Consider the following 12,599-nt stretch of genomic DNA (forward strand, 5'->3'; position numbering starts at 1 on the left):
ACCAGTTTTGGGGTAAACAGAGTTAGCAGCCAGTGGTTAGTGCATTTCCACAAATACTGGTATCAGTTGTAAAGTGTGAAGAGGGTTCACATGGGAGCGTGGAGGGCACCGGCGCGTGAGAGTGGAAGTTCCCTTTCACTTGCCCTAAACTGCAGCAAAATTAAAAGTATGCAGCAAGAGAGAGCAGGGAGGTATAGAGAAGGGACCATATTTACTAAAATTAAATTGGGAAAAGAGAATGAGATAAAAATAAGAATAACTGGGGTTTCCATTTTTTTGTAAAAGAAGATCAAGTGTGCCCCTTTCTGTGTTCATTGTCTATTTCTATATAGCACACTAACTTCCACTTCTCTGAAACACACACACACCATATTATCTCATCACAGCAACAACAACAACTACTACTACTACTCTTTCTCTCTCCCCTTTTGCACTAAACCCCACTCTCTCTTCTATATCAAGGGTTGATCACACAATTTCTAATAATAATTTATAAAGTTAGAGTTATTGTTTCGAGACACACAGAAAAAGAGAGAGAGAGAGAGAGAGAATGGGAAGAGGGAGGGTTGAGCTGAAGAGGATAGAGAACAAAATCAACCGCCAAGTTACTTTCTCAAAAAGAAGGAATGGTTTGCTCAAGAAAGCCTATGAGCTCTCAGTTCTGTGTGATGCTGAGGTTGCTCTCATCATTTTCTCAAGCCGAGGGAAGCTCTATGAATTTGGAAATGTTGGGTATTATCTCTTTCTCTCTCTCTCTATCATGAACTGCAAAAATCTTAGCTACCCTTGCATTTATTTAATTTGTCCACATATTTTTTATGTCTTCTGATTTATTTTTCGAAAGTTTTGTGTCCATTTTTGTGAGGTGCAAATCCCAATAGGTATATTAAAATTTAGATTTTGGGTTTTCTGAGTGAGTGTGTGTGTGTGTGGTGGGTGGTGCTGAGATGGATACCTTCTTCTCTTCTCTGAGCAAACTCACTTTCTTCTTTGCATCAGCTTCTTTCACCAAAATGGCCACTGGTTTCTGCTTCTGGCTTCCTTTATTTTGCCACGACTGAATTTGATGTTTTTAAGATTTGCCCAACACACCCCTTTCATCACTCACTTTCCACCCATTTTGTTATTTTTTTATTTTTTTTTCTTTTGTACCTTGTGTTCTAGTTTTTTCTATCAGTCACCGTTCTTGGTTTAACTTGTTTCCCAAACACTTGCACCTGACACTAGACCCCCCTCCCCCCCCTCTCCCTCTCTCCCCCTCTCTCTCATAGCTTCTCCTTTTCTGGATCAGTGGATCTTGTCACTCTCCATGATAAATTAACCCTATTTTCTTTCTTTTTATCACTTCTCTTACCCTGTGGCTGTTAGCAAATTTCATGGCATGGATTGTAGGGGGAAAATATCAGGAGTTTTGCTTCGTTCCAATTACAGATCGACACGTTTTATCGTCCTTCCACCTGATATCTCTCTATTGTGAGATAAAGCTTTCAGCTTTGCACACTGATCTACTGATGGAACAGTACAATCTATTTCCTTCTCTCTCAGAAAAAAAAAAGAAGGAACAAAGCAATCATACGTACCCAGTTTCGTAACATAGTGTAATTAATTAAAAGGACGTAGGTGTTGATAACTCTCTTGTACCATTGTGCAAGATCTAGGGCTTTCACACCATCTCCCTCTTCATCGAAACAATATAATATCATTTTTTTTAGCTTCAAAAGAAAGCCTTAAAGTTCTCAACACTCAAGAATCTGGTTCTTAACCTTTGTCCTTTGATCTTTCGGTTCCATCATTGTCTCTTCTCAGAGAACGCTCTATCTTATGTGTGTCCCAAAAATAATTGCTGTCTTCATTTCTTGAGGGGATCCATCATCATGGGGTGCTGCTGAGTTTGGACTTTGCAGCAATCAAAGAATGGTGCTGCTTCTCTTTGCTGTCTTTTACTCTTAGGTCTTTTACATGATCAATTTATTCTCTCTCTTCTGGGGAATCTCCTTAATTATCCAGCACTGTTTTGTGCATTTTTTTTCATGTTTGTGGAGGAGGAATCATGGCTTATCTATTGGACGATGATAAATTAAAAACGAAAAACGTGGAACAGTTCTTTTTCTTCCTTTTCTGCTAGCCCTAATAGGTATTGTCCGAGTCCAGTCAAGGCATTGAAAATATGAAAAGAGGAAAAAAAAAACACTGTAACCAAGAAAAGAAGAAAATATGCTTCTAGATGATTTAGATTTAAGCCAAAATTGCAATTTCTGAGATATGAACATGAGGACATCTGTCGCAAAATTTCGCATGTGCTGCTGAAATGTTTGAGTTTATGTGGTCATAACGTTAGAGATTGAGAAAGTGAAATTGTCTTTTGTTTTTTTTTTTTACCGTTTTTCGAATTGTGTGTTATCTTCTCACTTGTTTCAGCATTTAGTTTTCTCCGAAAACAATTACTTGGGTGTTCTTCGGAAATGCCCGTCTATGAAAATCCCCAGAAATGATGCTCCAGTTATTTAAATTAATTTCCTACCTTTTTCTTGAGTGGAAAATAGCGTAATGATACTTTTAATTTCATTTTTGTTTGCAAAGAGAAACTCTTTTTGAATCTGGGAGAGTCACTTTCAAATGTTCTAGATCATTTGGTAATGTTAAGCTTTATTTGTCATGGAATAAGTATTGGATTTGAAACACTTACCATAATTTTTTTTTATCAAAAATAATAAATAAATAAAATTAAAGTCCATTTTTTTACAGAACCTATAAACACACTTGCCATAGTTTCTCCATTTGTTTTCACTTCTTCAAAATATAAGAAGTGGGTCATCTTCAGTTGTTGCAATCACAACGTTTTGTGAAAGATGATTTCTGAAAAAGGCAACTTATCTAAATTTGTAAAATATTTGAGAAAAATAATTTATTCATGGTCATTGGTTTTGTAATGAGTTCCGAAAAAACCTAACAAAACGTTTTTCTAACATCAATTCAGCCACAACTTTTTTTGTGTGTCATAATATATTATGCAAAATAATGCATTACTTATATCCGCTGCAAACCCTATATATGGCTTAATTTTTAGAATTTGAACTTTTAATCAAAGTTTATCCTCCTAATTATAACTTCTAATCGTTCCACCTATTGAAATCGTTCAAATTTAAACCTAAACACATAAAAAATTATAAAAAGTTGAAGTCCTTAACTTCGAATATATATTACCAAATTGAGTTCACCAGTTGGAATACATAATCAAAATATTAATTAAAGTTTCAAAGTTTTGTTTACGGATAGATTTCAATGATTCAGAAAACTTTGAAATGCTCATCATCGCCCATATTTTCTTTCTTTTAGAGGATATTATTTAAATTTCCTTAATACAACATCAAGTGTCAACGTTTACAATATTATTACACAAAACAAAAATTGGTGTAAATTGACGAATCAGTTTCCTTTAATTCGCAGCATTACCAAAACTATTGAGCGATACCAACGTTGCTCGTTTACTCCTCAAGATGAACACGTTGAATGTGAAACTCAGGTATGTGTTCATGAACTCTTTCTGCTCCATTTTCCACCTGATAGCACTTTTGTATCTCCTAAAATTTAAAAAAAATAAAAATCTTTGTCTGCTACTTATGCTACTTTCCAAACTTTTACAATTCTTTCATTAGAATTTTGTCAGCCATGAGTCTATGGGTCTTGATTAACTACAGAGATGAAGTTTTTTTTTTTTTAAATAAACTTTGTTTGACACTCTAATAATAATACAATCACTTTATAATAAAATAATAATTTATTTAGATCCCAATTACTTACCATTATTCTTTTCATTTCATGAAAGGTCTCTATAGTCCTTTAAAACAAGAGTAATAAGCTTAACAGTGTTTTTTTCTCTTGCATGTTTTTGAAAGTAGCATCCATTAGTAATGAGTTATTTTTGTGTGCAATAATAGTATAGTTCAAAAGTTATTATTTTCTTAATGATATGATGTATATATAATTAGATCGTGTTAATCACTACTTATGAATTTTTGTTTTGGCCACAGAGCTGGTACCAAGAGGTGTCAAAGCTAAAGGCAAAGTACGAGTCTCTTCAAAGGACCCAGAGGTAATGCTCACTATATATACCACTTCTAAAGTATGATGATAAAATATATTTTCGATGTTTATGAAATATTTAAATTTTAGTTTTAATTTCTCTAAACATATTGTCCCTTTTTTAATTTATTTAATTTTAAAATGTATAACTTTTAATCCTTGAAATAGTGTTATTTAAAATATTTTTTTCCTCTATAAAATCCTATCTAATATAATTTTGTGTCTCTTAATAAATTGTTCTCTTAATCATAAAAAAGTGTCATTCAGAATGACTAAAAATGGACAATTTTATATCGAAAGATTAAAATTGAACTTCAAGGGAATAAAAAATCATTTTACTTTTTAATATATATACATAATCATGTTTTCAACAGTAGCATGCAAGTAAATGTTAATCACAAACAAATAGGAGTCAATATGGTAACAGGGTTTAGAAGATAATGACCTTCTGTAAAAATTAACTTACAATGGATTATTATTTTAGGCATTTGCTAGGAGAAGATCTTGGACCATTGAACATAAAGGAGTTGCAGAATCTTGAAAAACAGCTTGAAGGGGCATTAGCACAAGCTAGACAAAGGAAGGTGCCAACATATATAGAATTTTCTCTTTATTGCTCTCTGGATTTCTTGTTGGTACTTTACCTTAATTAGGTTGTAACCATGTGCCTATAACTGACAACAATCTTTGCACTACTTTCCCTAGACTATGCACCATACTCTTTGTCATATATATATGTGTACATATACATATATAATATAAGGTAAGGGAAAGAAAGGAAGTTTAATTTCCAAAAGATTATGTAAAGTTACCAAGTTTTGTTTTCTTGCATGTCAAAGCCCTAATTTGTACTTCTACCATGATTTAATAATTTCAAAACATTCCATGGAAAAAAAAGTTAATTTGTGAAAATAAAACAAACTGTTTATTTTTCTCCTTTCCCCCTCCTTAAGGATTCTTATAGATTAATTGGAAAATAATTTTTCTTACAGAACTAGTTAATGATAGTAATCAGTAAAATATATGCACTGTTTGATTCAGATGTGCCAAAACTGAAAATTGTGAGATTCTCTAGATACATTAGCATTAACTGAAGGGAAGCAATCTTGAGAATGACCAAGTTTCTAAACAAACTTTTTATGTATTTCTTTCATAAAGTGCTGGTTTCAATCTGTTTTACAATCAGTAGGTAATTCGGTAGAAAGAAATACTGATTTTGGATGATATTACGTAAATTTTATTTCAATTGCAGACACAAATCATGATTGAACAAATGGAAGAGCTTCGCAGAAGGGTCAGTGTATAATGTTACACACTTTTGTTGATCTTACAGAATTTCATTTTTGTTATTTATCTTCAAACTAGTTTTCTAACAAGTCCATTGTTATCCGAGTATGAACTTGTAAGACATTTGAAAAGAAATTTTTCTCAAATATTTTCACCCATCTTGCAGGAGCGCCATCTTGGAGATATGAACAAGCAGCTTAGACTGAAGGTTTTTACAATTTGGAACCAAACAATTTCAGTGTGTCTAAGACACATGCACCATTCTAGTATATGTCTTCACATTCTAATTTCTTTGTCAATTGAATCCCTTTTCAGCTTGAATCAGAGGGATTTAATCTTAAAGCTATGGAAAGTTTGTGGAGCTCTACTTCAGCTGCTGGAAATAGTGCCTTTCCCTTTCAGCCTGCTCAAACCAACCCTTTGGATTACCAGACTGAACCCTTCTTGCAAATAGGGTAATGGAATTTTCCTTTCTGCTCATGATAATCTCACCAAAATTTAGTACATAAACATAATTTGGTCTCAAGTTCAATAAATTTCAATAACATATGTTTTTTACATAGGAGTATTAAGGGTACTCAAATCTATCACAAAAGAGTCTTAATACACAGAAAAATAAAGAGGGATTTGATCTCCCAATCCTTCACCAATCTTCTTCCTAAAACAAAACCTTCCTAATTCAACCCACTTTTTGTTATTTGTCTTAACAGCTAACTCACTTCAAACCCTTAAACAAACATTTATAAATCCAAAACTTGATTTGAAATATGAACATGTGTACACAAGTTGATAGTAATACATTAGAACTGATTTTTGTTTTCTGATAACAAGTATATTATGATTGACATTGAATGGTCTAAGTTAGCCTCTTACTTTGAACAGGTACCATCAATATGTTCAAGCTGAGGCATCTAATGTTCCAAAGAGCATGGCTTGTGAGACTAACTTCATGCAGGGATGGATCCTTTGATCAATGTTATTGAATTAAGTATATGATTTACGTTATTGTCTATATGCAAGGATTTATCTTTGTGTTTTGGCTGTTGTTAAATGTTCTTTGTGACCAGCAAAGTTTCAGACTTATTTAGTGCTTTCTGTAATTGGATACAATATGTTAAAGCAATGCTTTTGTTTCTAACTTTGTGCATGTGTATTTCTCCTTTACTCATCAGGAAAAGCTTTTTCTATATATGGGAAGAATGTCAATAAATCAAAGGTGAAAAGGACGAGAGAAAAAAAAAAGAGGCAAAGCAAGAGCATGAGTTATTTGCTAATAAAATTCAATCAATTCTCTCGATGATTGGAATCTTTTAATTTTATATATATATATATATATATATATTTTATTATGTTTGACGAGTAATTCATGAAAATAGTTCACACATTCATTAGATCATTTATAAATACAAATGAGTGATAACGAAGAACATATAATAACAACTTGACAGTTTAAATAGACAGCGTAATAAAATACATAAAGAAATTTAACATAATTTATTTGAACAGTTAATTAACTTTAATCTACATCCATCACTAGAAATTTATTGAAATAAATATCACAACTGAATGTTTCTCAGAACTTTCAACTCTATGGTGATTAGAACAGTTCATACAAGTCCTATTTATACTGCATTAAACGGTCTAGGACCTACAATCAAGATTGTACTGAATTAATACTAAAATATTAGTTAAATTGTTTATAAATTAGTTAGATCAAAATAAATTATTTAATGTTTTATACAAGTTCTTTAAGTAGTTTTTAATTTACAAGAAATTATACTAATTTATAAGTTATTTTAGGTTTTTACCTTTATTTCAACTAGTTTATTTAAAAACTCTTTTTCTTTTCCAATTTAGAAATTAAATAACTATATATATCATTTTATATTATAGTTACTTTATTAGTTAATCTTATCAATTCTACCCAACTTATAACTTCTTAACTTTTCAGTTTCTAATTTGTAACTTATAAACTTCATCAAGAAGCTTGTAAGTTAATTTACACTAAAAAATATATAAGATATTGCGGATTATAAATGTGGATAAAGGTTTTACTTAAAACCTTTCTTTATTTTCATGTCTATTATCTATATGCAAAATATTTTTTTCGTAGTCGTGTTAAGATTTAGTCATCGAGAGACTATATTTTCATTTAACTCATGCCCCTTTTCTTTTTTTTGGCTGATTTTAATTTTTCATTTCAAATTTAAATTTAATTTAAAAATAATTATGTTATTGATATCTATATCTATCTATATATATATTTTAACTTCCAAAAAAACATATATATATGCGTTCAACCCTTATGGGATGGTTCAACCCTTATACATACCAAAAAAATGAGACAAATTCTCTGGTCTCCCAAACCAACAAATAGAGGGAGACAAACAAGATCTACCACTAAAAAACCCGTAAAGTCTGTACAATTTCAAAAACTAACCCGTACAAAATCAAAACTAACCCGTACAAAATCAAATCTAACCCGTACAGACCCAAACCAACTCAAAACCAAACCCAATACAATCTCTTTGCACCCACAAGGGGCAAAAAGAACAACAGAAATGTATAACAACAAACAACCCAACCGAAGGAGTAACTCTTATAAAAGCTCACTTTATTGAAAACATACAAGCTCTAGGATCAATGCATGCACCACTCAGAGTAAGTAAAACTAGCAGAAACAGTTTTAGAAGTTACCCAAGACCAAGCCTTTAATTGTGCCAAAGTGAACACTTCCGAAGGATCGATCACCCCTCCTTGGAATATATGTTTATTCCTGTGCTTCCATAATTCCCTAACTACAGCAATCCAAACACAATTCCGGACTACATTAACCTGGACAAGAGCATTTAGCAAATTAAAATGCAAGAAGTGAGCTGTTGGGACAACATGGTCAACCGACGCAATCCCTAACCATGTATAGCACTGATTTCAGACTAACCAGGTAATCCTGCAATAAAAAACATGTGTTTTGTCGACTCCACAGCCATCCTGCAAAAACTGTAACATCCCTAACTTTTACTTTTTTAAAAAAATAAAAAAAAATAAAAAATATGCGTACAATATCTAACTAACGTACAATATCTAATTAACGTACAATATCTAATTAACATATAAACGTATATTGTTTTCTCATATTTGTATCTCAAAATATATCCCTCTTCATAAGGATTTAATATATACATCCAAAAAGTTTAAAAACAAAACAAAACAAAACATTCAATTTAAATCTATCTAATCCTTCTGCTGCTCATTGAAGAGTTCTATTACCTGCAATCTCATCTGCTCCCGTGTAAATACACGATCATCACAGTTAGAGAAACAAACACAAACAAATAATCTATATAAAATGTTTTGATATAATTTAAATTTCAAATTAATAAGCATAATTCATCAATTCTCATATGATTTCTCAAACCATCAAGTGTCTATTACATTCATAAAATTCATTTTTCATATGTCAGACTTTTACTGATTCACAACACATAGACACTTGACTCTACTTTCGGAAGACTCGTGTATTGAAATTAGCATCCAGAGACCTGCACCTATCATACTACTGCTGTGAAACCCACACAGTCATGCACATAATTATCTCAATATCTCATCATCTTCATATGACAGGGTAAATCCATTTGATATGCTCTGATCAGTTCTTTCAAACCTCAGAATCAGCCAAATGGACCTCCTTCGACTCTCACCAACTGAATAACTTCATCTATTTGATTCCATTATATCAGTAGAGTCAGGATCGTCTCATTCACAGGACACTCACAAATCAATACACCCTAATAACAATCTCAACATGGTATTTCCTTTCCTGAAAATACTACGTCTTGATCACACTTTAACCTCATTACATACATCATGCACCACTCAATCACTTCATATATATATACTTTCTAAACAATCCAAATATATCTCAAACTTTACTTAAAACACATAATTAATTCCAAATGTATGCTCTTTAAATCAATCATCATCTGAAATCACACAACCACTTCTCATTCAAACATCTCACTTAAGTAATTCAACCAAAATATTCAAAAGAAATAGTTCAACTCATTTATATTATCATTCAAACACTTTCAATTCTCAATCACAAACAGTTTCAACAAATTATTCTCATAACAGATTCAAAATCAACCATTCCAGTCAATATATTATTTTACTCTTTAAGAGAGACAATCCTGCAAGCAAAAATAATTGGAATTGGTGACCACGTCACCTCCACATCCAGAATCTTCTAACCTAGAGTTTTATTGAAAATAATAAGACTAGCTTCCCTTACCTGAACTTTAGCTTATGCTCACTAAGAGCTCCAAATCTACCCAAAAGCTAAAGGTAATTAACCTGCACCACACAGTCCTAATCAAAATCTAACTATATAACTAGGACCTTGAGTTAACAGAGATTAACCCGTACAAAATCTAATATTAACCCGTACAAAATCTAATATTTTCAAAATTAACTCAAAAGAAAAAGGAGCCAAGAAGGAACTTACTCTATCTGATATTTTGATCCGGCAAACTTATAGGGTTCATTACCAAGAGTCTAACGGCAGACTTCGATCGCCAAACTGATAAGCGAGGTAGTCAGAATCTTAAAGAAAAGGAGAGGAAAGGAAAAAGAGGAACAAAACTGAACTTACTCTATAAGAGATTCTGATCGGGTAGACTTGTAGTCTTTGCTGCCAGGAGTCTAATGGCGTACTCTGATCGTCAAACAGATGAACGAGGAGGTCAGAATCTTAAAGAGAAGGGAGAGAAAGGAAAAGAGAAACTTTTAGAGAGATGGTGGTTATTTTAAAATGAAACCTGAATAACTGAATTTTCTATTTATATGTCGTTTTCATTTTAATAATAAAATATTCAGGTATCATTTAAAATATACCACTTCTACTCTAAGGTTATTTTCTAGATCCTTACATTCTCCCTAACAAGAAAAATTTTCGTCCCCGAAAATTGACTTACCAGAAAAGAGATATGGATAGGTTTCTCTAATGGTTTCTTCTAATTCCCAAGTTGAATCACCAGATTTATCATCCCACACCACCTTCACCATACTGATGGTCTTGCTTCTGAGCTGTTTACTCTGATGGTCTTCAATCCTGACTGGTTTTGCTTCAAAAGACAAGTTATCCTTGATTTGCACATTATCCACTTCCAACACATGACTAGGGTCTGGGATGTACTTCCTTAGCTGTGATACGTGAAAGACATTATGCAGGTTTGCTAATTGAGGAGGTAGAGCAATCTCATAAGCCACTGGACCTATCTTCTATAGGATCTGATATGGTCCAACAAACTTAGGAGATAACTTCCTTGATTTGATAGCTCGTCCTACACCTTTGGTTGGTGTCACTCTCATGAACACATGATCTCCAACTGCAAACTCCAAAGGCTTTCTCCTCTGATCTGCATATGATTTCTGCCTACTTTGAGAAGCTTTCATTTTGTCTTGTATCTGCTTCACCTTCTCAGTGGTCTGTTGAATTAACTCTGGCCCAACCAAAACTGTTTCACCGTCCTTATACCAACATAAAGGAGTTCTGCATTTCCTCCCATACAAAGCTGCATATGGTGCCATCCCAATACTGGCATGATAACTATTATTATAAGTAAACTCCACCAGAGGCAACATCTCATCCCAACTTCCCAGATGATCCAAGATACATGTCCTCAACAGATCTTCTATGGATTGGATCGTCCTCTCAGACTTCCCATCTGTTTGAGGATGATATGCAGAGCTCATTCTCAATCTAGTTCCCAAAGAATCTTGTAAACTCTGCCAAAACCGTGAAGTAAACCTAGGATCTCTATCTGAAACAATACTAGAAGGCACCCCATGCAATCTTACAATCTCTTTGATGTACAATTGTGCCAACTTAGTCATAGATATTCTCAAATTAACTGGAAGAAAATGAGCGCTCTTCGTCAGTCGATCAACTATTACCCAGACTGCATCATGACCCCTTACTGATCTTGGTAAATGAGTAACGAAATCCATAGCAATGCTATCCCATTTCCACTCAGGAACATCTAACTGTTGTAACAAACCACCAGGTCTCTGATGTTCTACCTTTGCCTTCTGACATGTTAAACATGTAGCAACATATAGAGCTATTTCTTTCTTCATGCCTGACCACCAAAATGACTCCTTCAAATCTTGGTACATCTTGTTCATACCGGGATGTAGACTAAGATAACTCTTGTGACCCTCTTCTAGGATCATTCTCTTCAGTTCTTCATTTGCAGGTATGCAAATTCTGCCATTAAATCTTAAGATCTCATCTTCTCCCATCACAAAGTCTTTAGCCTGATCTGTACCTAGTAAATCCATAGTACGCTTCAGAGTAGGATCCTCTAACTGCTTTTCCTTTATCATTCCAAGAAAATCATTAGTTATAGTTAACTTACTACAACTAATATGATCAACATGAAATTTCACTCCTAAATTTAGATCTCTGAATTGCTCAATCAACTTTTGTTCTTCAATCATCATGGTTGACACCTGTACTGACTTTCTACTCAAAGCATCTGCAACTACATTAGCCTTCCCTGGATGATACATCAGTTGGAAATCATAATCCTTCAAAAACTCCATCCATCTTCTTTGTCTCATATTCAACTCTTTTTTATCAAACAAGTATTTCAAACTTTTATGGTCACTGAACACCTGAAATTGAGCTCCATATAAATAATGCCTCCAAATCTTCAAAGCAAACACCACAGCTGCCAATTCTAAGTCATGAGTTGGATAGTTTCTCTCATGAACTTTGAGTTGCCTTGAAGCATATGCAACTGGTCTTTTCTCTTGCATCAAGACACAACCCAAACCCTGATGTGAAGCATCACAGTAAACTTCAAAAGGTTTTCCTGTATCAGGAATCACTAACACCGGAGCACTAGTTAACCTTTTCCTCAGCTCTATGAAACTCTGCTCACATCTGTCAGTCCAAGCAAAAGGTTGATCTTTGCGGGTTAACTGAGTCAAAGGAGCTACTACCCTGGAAAAATCTTCAATGAACCTCCGATAGTAGCCAGCTAGACCCACAAAACTCCTTATCTCAGTCACTGTCTTTGGACGTTCCCATTGAAGCACTGCCTCCACTTTGGCTGGATCCACTGAGATCCCCTGAATTGATATTACATGCCCTAAGAAGTTGACTTCCTTCAGCCAAAACTCACACTTAGAGAATTTAGCATATAATTGCTTCTCCCTCAAAA

General features: G+C 33.4%; 1 protein-coding gene across 1 annotated transcript; it reads left to right on the forward strand.

Annotated features, from left to right (window-relative positions):
• The first annotated feature begins 280 nt into the window (after positions 1-280).
• Positions 281-6,508, forward strand: LOC137819592 (agamous-like MADS-box protein MADS3). The gene is made up of 8 exons (XM_068623489.1): positions 281-732; positions 3,448-3,523; positions 4,032-4,093; positions 4,568-4,667; positions 5,336-5,377; positions 5,537-5,578; positions 5,686-5,825; positions 6,253-6,508. Exons 1-8 carry the CDS (start codon positions 551-553, stop codon positions 6,338-6,340), a joined length of 732 nt encoding a protein of 243 aa, XP_068479590.1. The 5' UTR covers positions 281-550; the 3' UTR covers positions 6,341-6,508.
• Positions 6,509-12,599: the final 6,091 nt, after the last annotated feature.

This window comes from Phaseolus vulgaris, chromosome 10 (assembly GCF_000499845.2).
Source record: "Phaseolus vulgaris cultivar G19833 chromosome 10, P. vulgaris v2.0, whole genome shotgun sequence".
Taxonomy (NCBI): domain Eukaryota; kingdom Viridiplantae; phylum Streptophyta; class Magnoliopsida; order Fabales; family Fabaceae; genus Phaseolus; species Phaseolus vulgaris.

Excerpts from the sequence above, each read along its gene's own strand:
- LOC137819592 (XM_068623489.1), top strand. The coding sequence starts at position 551 with ATGGGAAGAGGGAGGGTTGAGCTGAAGAGGATAGAGAACAAAATCAAC. Across the intron at positions 4,668-5,335 it reads CACAAGCTAGACAAAGGAAG|ACACAAATCATGATTGAACA; the intron begins GTGCCAACATAT and ends TTTCAATTGCAG. Across the intron at positions 5,826-6,252 it reads GAACCCTTCTTGCAAATAGG|GTACCATCAATATGTTCAAG; the intron begins GTAATGGAATTT and ends TACTTTGAACAG.